Source organism: Neltuma alba, unplaced genomic scaffold, assembly GCF_004799145.2.
Source record: "Neltuma alba isolate B1F8T4 unplaced genomic scaffold, ASM479914v2 tig00013496_pilon, whole genome shotgun sequence".
Taxonomy (NCBI): Eukaryota; Viridiplantae; Streptophyta; class Magnoliopsida; order Fabales; family Fabaceae; genus Neltuma; species Neltuma alba.
In genome coordinates this window covers 137,944-154,567 of record NW_021637722.1, presented here as the reverse complement: position 1 = coordinate 154,567, position 16,624 = coordinate 137,944, and the positions used below count along the sequence as shown (strand labels likewise).

The 16,624-nt window shown below is 37.4% G+C and overlaps 3 protein-coding genes across 3 annotated transcripts; all 3 read right to left on the bottom strand.

The window, feature by feature from the left end:
• Positions 1-4,714: 4,714 nt before the first annotated feature.
• On the bottom strand, positions 4,715-8,039 carry LOC114737750 (wall-associated receptor kinase 2-like). The gene is made up of 4 exons (XM_028925710.1): positions 7,187-8,039; positions 6,891-7,073; positions 5,616-5,883; positions 4,715-5,459 (listed from the first exon to the last, which is right to left on the bottom strand). The coding sequence occupies exons 1-4, from the start codon at positions 8,037-8,039 to the stop codon at positions 4,715-4,717; spliced, it is 2,049 nt and encodes a 682-aa protein (XP_028781543.1).
• A 1,884-nt stretch (positions 8,040-9,923) lies between these two features.
• On the bottom strand, positions 9,924-14,782 carry LOC114737749 (wall-associated receptor kinase 5-like). The gene is made up of 5 exons (XM_028925708.1): positions 13,623-14,782; positions 13,052-13,065; positions 11,737-12,645; positions 11,449-11,619; positions 9,924-11,265 (listed from the first exon to the last, which is right to left on the bottom strand). The coding sequence occupies exons 1-5, from the start codon at positions 14,765-14,767 to the stop codon at positions 10,064-10,066; spliced, it is 3,441 nt and encodes a 1,146-aa protein (XP_028781541.1). The 5' UTR covers positions 14,768-14,782; the 3' UTR covers positions 9,924-10,063.
• A 293-nt stretch (positions 14,783-15,075) lies between these two features.
• LOC114737748 (wall-associated receptor kinase 2-like) lies at positions 15,076-16,160 on the bottom strand. Its single transcript, XM_028925707.1, has 2 exons — positions 15,359-16,160; positions 15,076-15,272 (listed from the first exon to the last, which is right to left on the bottom strand). Exons 1-2 carry the CDS (start codon positions 16,158-16,160, stop codon positions 15,076-15,078), a joined length of 999 nt encoding a protein of 332 aa, XP_028781540.1.
• Positions 16,161-16,624: the final 464 nt, after the last annotated feature.

Below are 16,624 nucleotides of genomic sequence, written 5' to 3'. Positions count from 1 at the left end.
TTGATCAAAGATTGCAAATATGAACTGTTTAAATCAAATGTAGATGATTCACATATGATAATTTTAGGATGCTCACGAGAATGACGAGTGCTGAAACTGGTTGTTACGTTCTCATATGTAACTCTGGTCTTGCCCTTGAGGGGTCCCGTACGTGTTGATGAAGACTTTGCCCGCATATTGCGTATGTATTTCGCATTCTGATCATTTACTTATGAAAAGAATGCGCTAGCTAGTAAATGACGTTTTCTCAATGGAACCAGTTCAGAAAGTAAATCAATACTCATCTTCATTTATCTAGCTTATGAATGAAAAGAATACGCGAGCTAGTAAATGAGGTTTTCTCAAATGCTTCGATATGCGGTTCAACACGGCCTGCTTCTTTTGAGGGTGAAAAAGAACTTTTAAACTCCAAACTATGATTTGGACTAAAAAATATCTGAACACGTCAGTGTTTTACAAAACTATAGTTTGGATCAAAATTATAGTTTTAGCCTCACAAACCATAGTTTTAGAAAAAGCCAAAAAAAATTTGCTTTTGGGGCTAAAAACCTGGTTGCTAGAATAATCATTATGAATGTCTCAAAAAATACCTCTTCAAATTGAATAAAAAACTGGCCTTGTCTCCTCGCTGAGGTTCCTTGCCCTTCAAATTATTAATAAGTTTAATGATTAATAAATTTTTTAATGTGTGTTTATTTAATTTTATAAAAAAAAATATATCATGGAATTTTATGTTTATAATCTTTAAGGTAAAATAATGTTTTTCTGTAGGTAAAAAAAATTATTTTTTAAAAAACATTTTGAATCTTATATTTTATAAATATATATACACATACTAACAATTAATTATATTTTTTACATTTTATTTATAATATTGAAAAAAAATTATTAACAAATTTATTACTTCAAATGAAATTATGTATTAAAATCTATCTTTTATATAATTATTATATTAACTTATATTTTTTTGATAATTTGTACATAAAAAATACTTCTGATTACAACTATCCAAACATTATCACTTTATCAAAATTTATTTTTCATAAAATTTATTTTTTTCAAAATCTATTTTCAAGATTATTTTTTAAATTATGGTTTGGTTCCGTCCCAACACCCAACATATTGATTGAGGGCATCGCATGCATCCATCCCATTCCGCGAAAGAACAAAGCTGGCCCAGCCGACAGGTCAATTCCACACCGGCTTCAGAAATGAGCTATCCTGATTTAATGACTTGTTATCAAAATTCTATAATTGTATTTGAAAATAATTGGTTGAGTCGGATGAGAAATCACCCAAAAAATAGCAGAATTTATTTTCTTATTTGTATTTATAAATTTAATATATGTAAAATACGACGCTGACAGATCAACTCAGTAAAGAATAAATTTTCACTGTATTTTTTAATTTAATTCTCCATGAAATATTTGAATCCGCCTGAACTCATTGAACTTTTGGTGATAAACCCCGAATTCATACTTTACAATTTCAGAGTGCATTTCTTCGATGGTGTTAATTTTTTATTGATATATATATATATATATATATATATATAAGTTACATTGTTTTTTTGTGGGGATCCGTAACATATTTTTAAATGTACCGTTGTGTGATTTATGAGATGACTTTTGACTTTTAAAAAAAAAGACTGTACATTAATGCATACTTATTTTAAACTAATTAATTAAATTGACGCGACCAACCTTAAATGTGTCAGTTTCTAGAGTTAGCTAGATTACCATCAACAAATAAATAATTGAGAAATTAATTTAATTTTAAATCTGTACAGTTACATATACACTTGCAAAAGTATCAAAAAATTTTGATCGCTTTGTGTTAGAGATGAAAACATGTTTAAACCTTCTGTTCCCAGATCATACAAAAACATGTATTAAAAAAAAAAAGAACATACAAAAAGGAAAAACAACGATAAACGGGGACGACAATTGTGTCGCCGAAATCCATTTTGGCTCGCTCCACTCATCGCAGCAACAACTTCTTGCTATTCTTTAACGCATCCTGTACGATCTGCATCTAATTTTTACAGAATAAAAAGTGAAGTCATCAAACTTAATTATGAATATTCTGCTCTTCGTTAATTAAATTTTGCGTCATGTTATTTGTTGATAAAAATAATTGGAGATGGAGCTCATTAAATGCTTGCTTAAATTGTGTCATAAGTTATTTAATAATATGTTTTTCTAATACGAGCATATAATTTAAAATGATAATTATTACGAAAAATTAATCTTTTAGGTTTTCAACTTTTAACTCACTTATAACTCAATTCCTCAAATATAACTCGATGTAATTCAATTCCTGACTCGATTAAAACTCAATCTCTCATCCTTTTATCATTTATAATTTTGTCTTTTGCCATTAATAACTCATACTGACTCATTGTTACATCGTCTTACATGACAAAGAAATTTATTAATGTCATCTTAATTACATGGCACCATGGCCATCCTCATCATCATCAGAGCACCGTCCGAGTCTCAAAACCGAGCGTTGCGAGTTTGGCGTTTCTGGACTCTTTCTTGCTTCTTAGTCTTAAGCATTCTTAGTTCTCTATTCTCTTTTTGCAGAGCTTGGCTTGCTCTGTTTCTGTCTTAGACCATAGGCACCATATCCTCACTTGCGTCACGTGTTTGTGTTCATTCTTTACTCATATGACAGTTCAAAGATCGTTAAAATTGCGGAGAGCAACAAATACAGAAGTAGAAGAACAACTTAAGAAGGCAGCTTAGTTTGAATCATCGTCATCTATCAGCTTCACCAACGTACTGGGTGTTCTTGCTTATCACTTCGACCGTATATACTCAATTTCTCGGTTATATGTTCTCCATGCCATTTTAACTTTGTATATAAGATCAGGGGAGTACGTGAGGAATTTAAAATTTGTCTCCATAATAACTATCATGAAAATTGAGGCCTTTTTTTGTAGCAGACTTGACCATTGCAGTTTCAGATGATCTCTTCCTCCATTTTCTGGTTTTCTTTGATTGGGAGAATTGCAATTAGATCCTAAAATTCAAGTTAAGAATACTTAGGTGTCAAAATATTGCAGCTCCTCCTCCACAATCTTGCAACTGAAGATTGTCTTGAGACCTCACTGTTATTGCTACGTTGAAATCTAACTGAAATTATCCCTTTGATGATAAACTCGAGGAGTAATACATTATTAATTGCTGAAACACGTTCAAATGATTGGTTTTAATTTGTTTCATTCTTTAGCGTTTCTTCAAACCTTTTTTTCCCCTGTATTGGTGTTCACCATTTTAATGGGTCACCACAAGTGAGAATACATCAATTTTTCAGAGGGAAAAAAGAAAAAAAAAGAAAAGAACATATGGAGCGTATGACCAGAAATAGAGCAGTAGGCCCTGCTGGTGCTTAAGCTGAAAGAGAAGAATAGAGAAGTAATGCCCAGCACTAAGAAGCAAGCATGGTCATTCAGTTAAAAAACGCCAAACTCACAACACTTTGTTTTGACTCTGATATGATGATGATGTGGACGGCAATAGTGCCATGTAAGATGATATTAATAATTTTTTTTGCCATAGATAACAATGAGTCAGCATGAGTTATTATGGGAAAGGACAAAATTATAAATAATAAAAAGATAACGGAATGAATTTTAATTGAACCAAAAGTATAGAATGAGTTATATCAGGTAAACTAAGTTATAAGTGAATTAATAGTGGACGGAAATTTTGCCCTGCATATAGTATTCTACATTGAGAATTTTTTGGGCGAAGCTTCCCAAATACGACAAAAATTAGCGACTTTGACCGGGTCTCCTCTCATTCTACACTGACAACTCCTGGTAAAGCTCGTCACCGACACCACTGTCATAGGCAGCACTTTTATCCATGATGTGGAGGGCTTTTTACGCGGTTTTTAAGACATACTTAATTTCAGGGGTAGCAGGAGTAAATATGCTTTTTACGTCCAAGTATACGTTTTTCTTCAAACAAATTAAAGTGGTAGATAATTAAACAAGTCATAATGTAGAAATATATTATGTACAGTAGATTTGGGTTGGGTGCGATCGCCACTGAGAAAGATAATTGAAGAACTTATACACAAACTTTAAAATACGAATCTACGTGCGTCCATAATAAGATTATATCGAAGTCAAATCAGATTTAATTGTATAGAATATTTTTATTTTTATGATAAGTCCCTCTAATTAAATCAATTATTACTAACTCTAACTTGGCAGGGATGAAGGCGTGCGAACCCGCACGGCAAGTTGAACAATTCTTCACAAACACAGGAAAAGCCAGAGATTGTGACCAAGTCATCTCCTCGCTCATTTCACGCACGCGTTAGACAGCTAATGGATTACAATAAATATTTTCCAGCACTAGTATTTCGAAGGAGAAGAAGAAGGGAGAATCTCTTATCAAAAAGAAGATGAAGACTGGATCATCTGTATCGAATATTTGGTGGAAAATTAATGATGAATAGAAATCGAGGAGATTGTGAAATGATAAGTTGGGTTGTGGAAATTAATGTGTTGCTTTCATATTAACACCCATACACACAAACGTTTAATTAGTCTGGCTTTCAAGAGTGAAAAGAGAAGCTTAAACTATTCTAAAAACTAAACCAATACCCATTGATGACACAGGTGCAACATCCCTCAGAATGCAACACCGTCAGATAGCATGATAAACACGCCAAGTACATATAAATACTAAAGTGATCATCGCCCAACTTCAGTCCCAAATGCCATCTGCTTATGGATGCTCTCACAGGCGGCAGCTTCCCCATATCTATCAGGCACATGAGCAGGTGAGTATTCCCTTTCATCTGATTTCATCAAAAGACACTCCTTATTTGCAGCCAGACCCTCCAGCTCCTTTGATATTTCTTTCATCGTGGGCCTTTCCTCTCCTTTTACTCTAATACACTTCCTTGCCAATAAAGCCACTTCTTTCAATTGCTCTACATTCTTCTGGGCTAACACCTGTTTGTCCAGAACTTCCCACAAACGGTTTTCTTTCATTGAAGACTCAAAAGACATGGCCAAATTTACTTGTCCTAGTCTATTGAACTTTACTACTTTGCTTCCAGTCAATAATTCCACCAGTACGACCCCAAAACTATAAACATCGCTTTTTTCATTCAATTGGCCTGTATGGAGGTACTCTGGATCTAAGTATCCAAATGTCCCTTGCACCACAGTGGAGGCATGAGATTCATCGAGAGGAACAAGCCTTGAAGCTCCAAAGTCAGACACTTTTGCCTTGAAGTTACAATCTAGAAGTATATTAGCAGATTTGATATCTCGATGGACAATAGGAATTGACGCGGTAGAATGTAAATATGAGATTGCTTCAGCAGTTTCTGTGGCTATTCTTAATCGTGTCTCCCATGAAAGAGGAAACTGAGTATTCATAGGATCTATGTGGTCAAGAAGTGTGCCATTCTCCACAAACTCATAAACTAACAAAGGAATTTCTGTTTCTAGGCAACATCCCAAGAGAGTGACAACATTTTTGTGGTTGATTTGGGAAAGCACGGCTACTTCACTAATGAAATCTCTAATTTGTCTAGAATCCCATCCTACTCTCGACTTTTTGATTGCAATAGGAGTATTGTTAGGCAATATACCCTTGTAAACAATGCATTGTCCCCCACGACCAATTATTCTACCCTCGTGAAAGTTGTTTGTGGCATTTTTAAGTTCAACTTCTGTGAATATTTTTGTTCTTTCAGCATATCCCTGTTGCTGTGAAAGTTGTCGAAGTAGCATATATCCTCCATTTTGCTCAAAATTTCTTTGTTTAAGATTTTTCACAGTTCTTCGCTTATGCGCCCAACATAATGATGAGACAAGCGTGAAGACAGCCAGTAGGGCCACACTAAAACCTGCAAGAAATGCAGCACGACATGAACCCTCCCTTAAATAAATAAAACCGTCCTTTGAAATGGGGAAGAAAACTTCGTTTACCAATGTGATAGAGCACAAACAAACCGAGATATCACATAACTATTTTTGAAAATCTGGGGATGTTAATTTTTGTTAGGATGGATTTATATGGTGGTCCTGGCATGTGAATGATGGTCAATAAGAATTAATCCTCTGAAAGGGTAAGTTACCTAATAAAAAATCCATCATATTATATATGGATGAAGAAAGACAAATACGCTTGCCTTATGTTAAAATATATAAATAAAAACACGGTTTTTTTTTTGTTGCCAACATATAGATAAAAACACCGTTAAACAAAGAAAGAAAAGATTCTGTTAGACAGAACACACAAAAAATATTTTAAATAATAAAATAAAATAAACAGGACATGCAAATCATTGCATATGATGATAAAATTCTGGTGGACCTTACAATACTAATCAATGAGATATTCTAGAATACATCATTCATATTTAAGATACGGGCAGAAAATAAAACTTATTAGAATGAACCTATTAGTTGCTGATGAGTGAATTGATTGGAGCACTGATTCATTACGATCTCAAACTCGATACCATGTGTTAAAATAAATAAAACATTAATTGAACAAAAATAATTATTTTATTCTTTCAACAGAACGCAAAGAGAGACTCTTCCTCCGATTCTTGATATAGAACCTAATTGTTAAATTAATTTTAATTCCAAATATAAGATCTATTTATCATATTTATCAATTTTTTTAAATTACCTCTATGGATACTCTATTAACCATAATCAAGTAAGTCAAGGAAGAAAGATATTAACAAAGATGATTCTAATGTTTTAGGAAAAACATATCATATTTTTTATAATTAATTAACTTATCTAACTTTTTTAATCTAATCAAATTAGTTAAGTAGGGTTCATATTAAGAACCGTAAGAGTATATAATAGTAGAATAAACCAGAGTCATTCATATTCTTACCCAATGCAACTATAACGACAAGCCATTTATACTTAGATCGACGATGTTCCAAAGTACAGCCCGTCCCATTAGTATAGCCGTCGCCTTTATAACGAGGTGGACAAGAACAGTTGTAACCCCCATCGAAGTTGGAGCATTGCTTTGGAATACTGCAGTTGTTAGGTCTGCTACACTCATCAACATCTGAAAATAAGAAAAGGCTATTAAGTAATTTATTAATTAGTAAATAGTCAATGCTACGAGTGTAAGTGAATGTTTGGGGAAAAAAAAATGGAATTATACATAGAACTGCGTACCGTGACATCCATCGGGATGATATGGATTTCCCTCAAAACCAGTTTTGCATTTGCAATTGTAGCCAACTCCATCATGAGAGTCCACACAATACGAGTTGGATTTGCAGGCATAGCCTGTGGTACTAGTGGAAGCAGTTTGACAAGTAAGATTCGAAATAGTCCAATCTAAGGCGAAAGGAACCATGTCAAAGGGAAAGGACTGTAGATAATCGAGAGAGAAATTAAACCAGCCCTGCTTGGAGAGAAATGCATAGCTGCAATTGTTGAAGCCCAGCACTTTGGCATGGTTGTTGACAGCGGATACTTCCAAGGAGAAATTATTCTTCCCGACCGGAATATTCACCTGGCAACACCCGGTCCCCGAACAAGTGTTCTGGTTGATGTCCTTTGGGGGAGGCGTGTCGCACAGCGTCACGCAGCCACCGGAATAGCTAAGGTTGTCGAGGAAACTAATAACGCCCAATGTGTCGCAGCCAAGACTGATGAACTTGTTTTGGGTGTTCGAAATGGTGAAGGCGCCGGTGTAAAAACTGGAAGTAGATTGGTCTAGATTTACTCCAGAGTGATCGTAACAAATCTTGGAGACTGGCATAGAAATGTCCATCTGACCTTCTTGGAGGGATATGTTTGAAACTGGGACGTCCCTGAAGAATAGTGTGGACCTGTTGCAGGTGAGCTTGAATGGTTCGTCGAAGAAACAGTTTCGAGAAGTACGAGGTTGAACACCCACACCAAATGGATAGGGAATGTCCACGTCTCCGCATTTGTTGGGACATCCTGCAAGGGGTTGAGCTCCAGTTGCAGCCATGGCTGCAGCAAATATTAGAATGAAGACGACCATCTTCAGGGCCATCGGCTCACTTTCTGAGGGAAGCACGGGAATGCGGAAGACGATGATACAGCTGGCTGCTCCAGTACAATACTACGTAGTATGGTACTCCGGTCCTTATTATAAGACCCAATTTGACTTTTTATTTGGTCCTAATTATAAGACCCAATCCATTTTCTCTTTTATATTTATGCATTTTTTTCCAAGATAATCCTTCTAATAATGATAGTTTTAGCTAATATACTTAATTAGCAAGGATATTTTAGGAATAACAACACTTATTTATTATAAATAACCAACTTAACTTACTTCCTTAATCTCCTCAAATAAGTCAATTGGGTCTTATAATTAGGACCGGAAGAGTATAATTATTACAGATGATTTCTTCTTCGATCAAGGATTGTTCATCAATGATTCGAATTCTGCTTGGGAATTGTTAGGGCGATTTAAGGACCAAAGATGATGTTAACCAGATTCGTCATCATTTCGATTTGGGAAGCAAAATCTGTGAGTGCCAATCAACACTAATTACATTATACATTGATTCGCCATTTAATTATTTAAATTTGATTGAAGCCTAGCTTTTAATCAATTTAGAAATTTATTACGATCAAAAAATGGTTTCATTAATCAATAATTGAATTTGATTTTTTAGCCTTAAGTTTAATTAATTCTAGGCTTTGGAGTTCAGATGAGGTTCAAGCAAAATTTAAAATAATCGAATCTAATTATAATCAATCAAAATTTGGAATGATACGAACAAAATCAATCATCAACAGAATTCAAATCTTGCATCAAAATTAATTGACAGCAAAAATTCCACATCTTTTCTTTCTATTGGAATTCGTAATATGAACATTCAAAATTAAATCATTGATGTGACCAAAAAGAAAGAATTTATTGATTGGCTGTAATTTATGAGATATTCCTTAAATAATTGAAGAACATCTATTACATATTCGGTAATTGATTGCGGTTTATCTAATCAATTCAAAATTAGTGAGAGCTATTTTTAGTAGATAATATTACCGACTTAATATATGTTTTTTTTTTTGGTTGGCAAAACAAGAAAAGAACGCTCTGATCCGAACAGCATCATTTTCCTGAAACAATCCAACACGTTCTTTTCGTCCAAAAATATACTTTTGTCTCTTTGCCGACAGCCCAAAAATCTAATTGCCCACCGCGAAATTGCGCACACACTTTTTTTGTTTTTTTAAAGAAAAGAAGAATCAACGGAGGGGGTCATGCTGACAATTTTTTTTTTTTTCCTGTAGGGCAAGACAGTTATGATTTAACAATTCATATGTTATTTGTTCTCCCATTAATTTTTCTCGTCTTTTCGGGTCGCAAATACATATATATTATCTTTTTGATTGCCAGCCATTATATTATCTACTACACTGAATCAATAATAAAATAATAAGTAAATGAGAGTGCAAAACTTTGTTTTACTTACAAAATATTAAATAGCAGTGTACTTCTCTAGTCCTATTTATAGGGTAGGGAGAAAACATTCTTTTGTCCTATTTATAGGACACTGAGAAAAATTTATTGTATGGACTTAAAATTTTGTATTTCATTTGTTATTGTATTGACTTTGTTTATATGAGGTATAATATATATTAAATAAAGATAAAGTTGGAAAGTTGATGAATTTTAAATGAGAGTTAATGAAATTTAAGATTTTTCTTAGTCTGTATGAAATATGTTGCAAGTAACTTATAAATAGGACCAAAATAATATATAGCTAACAAATTTCTGATGCAGCCGGCCAGAGGGTCTCGATTTATACGTCCATAAGAAGTTTAATTTTGAATAGCAATTAACTATCATCGTCGCATAATGATGACCACATTTTAATGTATCAAATCTGAATATTGAATATTTTGTAACATAAAATTACATGAAAATGAACCAATTTACAAAGAATTATATTTTTTCAGAAGAAAATAGAAAAATATGTACAAAAACCATCTCAAGCAATAATCAAGAGAGGGCGGGGGAAGGCAAAAGGGCAAAAACTTTGGTGGAGCCGATCCCAGTTATCATCTACCGCTGTCCAAGTTAATTAGAACATGATCCTTAATGCTATCCCAAACTCTGTTTCCATGAATCATGCTATCACCGTATTCAGTAAAATTGGACGTCTCGCCCAGCAAAGTTTGAGCTTCCTCCAGATTCAGCTCTTTGTTCACCCCTAACTGATTCCCCATCATCTTTATTCCCTCCAGCTCCCCTGCTACTTCCTTCATGCTGGGTCTCTCCTCTCCTCTCAGTCTCACGCACCCTGCTGCAAGCATAGCCACCTCTTTCACCCTCTCCTTATTTTCATCATTCATCACGCCTTTCTCAACAACTTCATCTAAGTGACCCTGATTCAAGTACGTAAGGAAGTGCATTGCCAGATTTACTTCCTCTTCTGGCCTCTCAAACGAAACGGCTTTCTTCCCAGTTAGCAGCTCTACGAGCACCACCCCAAAACTATACACGTCACTTTTCTCTGTCAGCTGATTTGTCTGCATGTATTCCGGATCCAGATATCCGAAAGTACCTTGTACCATTGTGGCTAACCCTGTTTGATCAAGCGGAACCAATCTGGAAGCTCCAAAATCAGAAACCTTGGCAGTGAAGCTCTCGTCTAGAAGAATGTTAGCGGACTTGATGTCTCTGTGAACTATGGGTATGGAAGCAGCGGAATGTAGATAAGATAGTGCCCCTGCTACTTCTGATGCTATCCTCAAACGGGTTTCCCAAGTGACCGGAGAAGATTTTCTTTTGTCGTGCATTAAGTCAAAGAGGGTGCCGTTATTAATAAACTCGTAGACCAATAAAGGAACTTCTGTTTCCAGACAACAACCTAGGAGCTTGACTATATTACGGTGATTTATTTGGGAGAGTACGGTCACCTCGTTGATGAATTGTTCAACTTGGCTCTGGTTCATCAGTTTGGATTTCTTGATTGCAACGATTTTCTTGCCTGGGAGAAATCCTTTATAAACAGTACCAAAACCTCCTCGGCCAATGATCAAGTTGTCATGATAGTTGTTGGTGGCCCTTTTCAATTCCTCAGCAGAAAAGATTTTAACCGCAAGGGAGGGATCATGTCCACCAGAGAGTCGTTGTTGCAGTATGAAACCGCCGTTCTGACGAAAAAATTTCTCCTTTTGCTTGATGAGCTTCCTCTTCTGGGAGACCAAGTACAACCAAGACAAACTCATAAAGAGAGCTGCCAAGCCTATACTTACACCTGCATATGTCGAAGGAGACAGGGACTTTAGATGACTAGGTACATATTACACTTACACGATTAGTTTAGCTTAGCTTAATGAAGGAAACAAAAGAGGAGCAATACTGAGAAAACGCCTTACCAATGAAGACCATAGTAAGGGGATTTTTTGACAGGGGTGGCTGGCATGAGAAAACGCCTTACCAATGAAGACCATAGTAAGGGGATTTTTTGACAGGGGTGGCTGGCATCCTCCGGCCGTGGTTCCGTTGCCAGTGTAGCCAGGTGGACAAAAACACTCAAAAGACCCGATCGTGTTGCGGCAATTTTCTTTACTTATGCAGTTGTTGGTCGATTCCTGGCATTCGTCTACATCTGCAATTTCATATCATTGCACAAGCAAGGAATGATATAAGTGAATGCTACATCGGAAAAAGAAAGTGATCAAATTTTACCTAATTGCTTGGAGAATAAATGGAATTATGGAATTACCGTGGCATCCATCTGGATGGTATGGGTTTCCGTCAAAACCGGGTTTGCATTTGCAGTTGTACCCAAATCCATCATTGGAGTCGACACAATCAGTGTTAGAGGTGCAGGCATAATCTGACGTGGCCGAAGCAGCTTGACAAGTATCATCCGAAACAGTCCAATCTAGGACAAGCGGGACCGTGTCAAGGGGAAAGTCTCGCAGATAATCAACTGAGAAATTAAACCACCCCTGTCTGGCAACAAAAGCATAACTGCAGTTGTTGAAATCCAACACGTTTGAGTGGTTGAAGATGGCGGATGCCACAACACTAATATTCCTCATCCCCACAGGAATATCCACCTGACAACACCCAGTCCCCGAACAAGTTTTATCATTCAAATCTTGTTGAGGAGGCGCGTCACAGAGCGTCACGCAGCCACCATAATAAGTACGATTGTTTTCGAACTGAACTATGCCCAAAGTGTCGCAACCAACGCTTACGAACTTGTTTTGGGTGCTGGAAATGGCGAAAGAGGGAGTGTTTCCGAGATAGTGACTGTCAGAGCCAGCGCCGCCAGGTTGATTGTAACAAATCTTGGAGACAGACATGGAAATGTCAAGATGACCACCTTGAACAGATATGCTAGAAACTGGGCGGTCTCCGTAGAATAATGTGGAGGTGGAGGTATTGCAGGTGAGATTGAATGATTCTTGGAAGAAGCAGTTGCGACCAGTACGAGGTTGCACGCCAACGCCAAATGGATATGGAATCTGTACATCTCCACATTTATGGAGGCAGCCTTCAAGGGATTGAGCTTCTGCTACGGCTACTAATAATAATGGAATGAACCAAAGCTTTGTAAGTCGCATCGTCTCCATTTTTAGCTCAACAGGAAGCTCTGCGAGCTCCTCTTTAATACACACCTGGCCTATTGTGTGTAAAATACAATGTTCAATTTGAGCGACTGGTCAAATTGAAAACTTCAATGCCGTCTTGTTCATTTAGGACGGCATCCTTGTTTAAACCGACTTTAAAATATCCGTGCGAACGCGTTAAAGGGACTGGTTCAATTTCGTTATACCGCTCTGTTGATGTGATGAATCATTTTTTTTTTGGCCAAAAATGTGATGAATCATATTGAAGCTGTGCCAGCAGTGTCATTCTTTGATAATTCCCTCTCCCTTTTAGTTTTTATTATTCCTCCTATACTAAATATAAAACCTATATATTAGAAAATTAATCTTATATTTAAGACGAGGAAGTATTATATATCGAATTTCTGTCTACCACGTGCAGCTTAGTCAAACATGCTCCATCGACTATTGTGTACTAACCTCCCTCTTTTAATCTGTCAAATTTATAACCAATTAAAATTGACCAACGCACAGATATGTGTGTGTACATTTTACTAAATTTGCCCTTTTGTTTGTTAATAACAGTATTTTAATGCATCTAAAAAATTATTTTATTTAAAGAGTAAAATAGAAAAATGATACGGAATATTCTTTTTTTGGAATTGAGAAAATACATATAATATGAAACAAAGATGTTCACCTAACAAAATAAATACAATGAAACAATGAAACAAGAATGGCAAAAGAATAGACGCGCATGAAACTATGAAAGAGTAAAGGTACATTGAAAAAACTTAAATATACGCTCAGGTAAAAAAAAAAAAAAACTTAAATGTACGCCGAAAGACTCCCAACGCCAAGGGGATCATATAGGAAGCTTAATAGTAGTATCTTTGATTTCAATCATCAAGAGCATCTATAAGACTGGCAAAAAAAAAAAAATGGTTGCATATTAATTGAAACGAAAATAGACAAAACAGTTGCATTTTTTATTTTAAAAAAGTACAGCTGCAAAGCGCAGAAATTTGGTGATGTCGTAGGGAGGAGTCACCTTCCATCATCTAAATTAATCAGCACACGATCGGTAATGCTATCCCACCCAGTGTCCTTATAAACCATGCTATCAACAGATTCAGTAAAACAGGACGTCTGGCGAAGTAATGACCGTGATTCCTCGTCGTTGTTGATCCATGGATGTTTCCCCATCATCCTTATTCCTTCTAACTCCATAGCCACTTCCTTCATGCCTGGTCTCTCCTCTCCTTTAAGTCTCAAGCACCTCGCTGCAAGCTCAGCCACTTCCTTCACCGTCTGCTTATTTCCATCATTCACCATCCCTCTTTCAACCACTCCCAACAGGCGACCCTCGTTCAAGTATGATAGGAAGTGCATTGCGAGGCTTCTCTCCTCTTCTGGCCCATCAAATAACAGCGCCTTTCTTCCTGTTAGGAGTTCCAGAATTACAACTCCAAAACTGTACACATCGCTCTTTTCTGTGAGTTGGTTCGTTTGCATGTATTCTGGGTCCAAGTATCCGAAAGTACCTTGTACCATTGTGGCCAGCTCCACTTGATCAAGTGGAACTAATCTGGAAGCTCCAAAATCAGAGACTTTGGCTGTGCAAGTGTCATCCAGAAGGATGTTAGAGGACTTGACGTCTCTGTGGATGATGGGTATGGAGGCAGCAGAGTGTAGATACGACAGTGCTCCTGCCACTTCTGTTGCTATCCTCAAACGGGTTTCCCAAGTAAAGACAGAAGCTTTGCTTTTGTTGTGTATGGATTCGTACAGGGTACCGTTATTGACAAACTCATAAACTAATAAAGGAACCTCTGTTTCCAGACAACAACCTAGGAGTTTGACCACATTCCTGTGATTTATCTGGGAGAGTATAATCACCTCATTAATGAATTGTTCAATTTGGCTTTGATCCGCCAGTTTTGATTTCTTGATTGCGACACTAGTGTTGTCTGGGAGAATTCCTTTGTAAACAGTACCAAAACCGCCTCGGCCAATAACTAAGCTGTCGTGGAAGTTGTTGGTGGCCCTTTTCAATTCTTGAACAGTAAAGATCTTGGCTGTGAGGGAGGAGCCTTCTTTTACAGAGAGCTTCTGATGCAAAACAGCGCCCCCATTTTGTCGAAAGAATTTGTCCTTTTGCTTCTCCAACTTCCTCTTCTGGTACATCAAATACATCCAGCCCACACTAAGAAAAAGAGCTACCAATCCTACGCTTGCTCCTGTATGAATGAAGAAACAAAAACAGAGCATTCAAGAATCGGCGGCCCAAGTACTTGTAATTATAATTGTTTTCCAAAGTAATACTAGAGGGAGCGATAAAGAGAAGGGGATGCCGTCACGAAAATCTGAGAAATATCGACTATAATTTTATAGTTGTTATGATAAATACCCCCTGAATGGTTTTGTGAGAAGTTGTCGTGAAAATAACTCAAGAACAACACGCCAATAATATCGGGGAATCAAATTTAAGATATGTTTATTGGCTAGTTCAAAACGTTAACATGGTTACCAATGAGAAGTTTTGTAAGTGGGTTGTGGCGCCAGGGTGGGTGACATCCTGCTTCCTTGGTACCATCCCCAGTGTAGCCGCGAGGGCAATAACATTCATAAGACCCAACAGTGTTACGGCAGTTATCTTCACTTGTGCAGTTATGGGTCAATTCCTTACACTCGTCTACATCTGTCCGTACGTGCCAAGAACGCATATAAGTTACTGAATATAAAGCATAGGAACAAACAAAGAAACGAAGGGGATTAATGAATGACCTTGGCAACCCGTGGGAAGATATGGGTTCCCTTCAAAACCGGGTTTGCATCTGCAACGGTACCCGAATCCATGGCCCGAGTCTTCACAGTCGGTGTTGGATTTGCAGGCATAGTCTGGCGATGTCTTCTCACTTTCACATGTGCCGTCGGAAATGGCCCAGTCTACCACCAGCGGAGCCTTCTCAAACGGTAAGGACCTGAGGTCGGCCGTAGAGAAATTAAACCAGCCATCCTTGGCCACAAAAGCGTATGTACAGTTGTTGAAGTCGGATGCCTTTCGTTGCAAATTAAAGCTGAAGGCTTCAATACTGATATTCCTCATTCCCAGAGGAACATCCACCTGGCAGCACCCAATCCCAGAACAGGTTCCATCGTTCTGCTGATTGGGAACTCCGTTACATCGCGTCAAGCAGCCGGTGGAATATGTATGGCTGTCCTGGAAACTGTTTAAGTAACCGTAAGTGTCGCAGCCAACGCTTACGAACTTGTTTTCAGTGCTAGAGATGGTGAAGACAGGAGTTGACAGGGTGACTCTAATATTGGCTACTACTCCCCCTGTATCATTGAAACAAACCTTGGAAACTGGCATGGACACGTCCATGTGACCCTGGAGGGATATGTTTGAGATTTCGACGTTGCCGTGGAATAACGTGGAGTTTTTACAATCCACATGAAAGGGCTTCTCAGAGAAACAGTCGTTACCCGTACCAGATTGAGCGCCTACCCCAAACGGATATGGAATCTCAACTTCTCCGCATTTTTCGGGGCAGCCCGGCAGGGATTGGGCTGCGGCAACTGCCATTACTGCTAATGCAGTCATCCACCACAAGCACATCTTAATGGCCTTCCTCGTCCCCTCACGGAGATCGTAATGGTAGTTAGTTATTGCCCTTTAGTCTAATCGGCCGGATTCAAGTTCTTGTAGAGTGATTTCTAAGACACACTTGGGAAGCGTGGAAAAGGAATCTCAAGTTCTATAGTACAATAAGTAGGGTTCATGCAGAGCCAAACGCCATGCTTGCGTACAAAAGAGAAGGCCTTCATTTGTTGTTCCCTATGTTAGTCGTCTTGGGGGACGTGCCGGCCGGCCGGCCGTGCTTGGCATTGGGGTCATGGGTTCAATTCGAATGCCAGGTGTTTTCAAGCTTAAACGATAAGCAACAACTTGGGCGACCATTTTGGTATTTAACAGTTGTCGCCGTCATTCATTACCGACGGATAACGCTAAATTTAGTCACCATTTAAGTCAAACGTCTCAGATTTTTT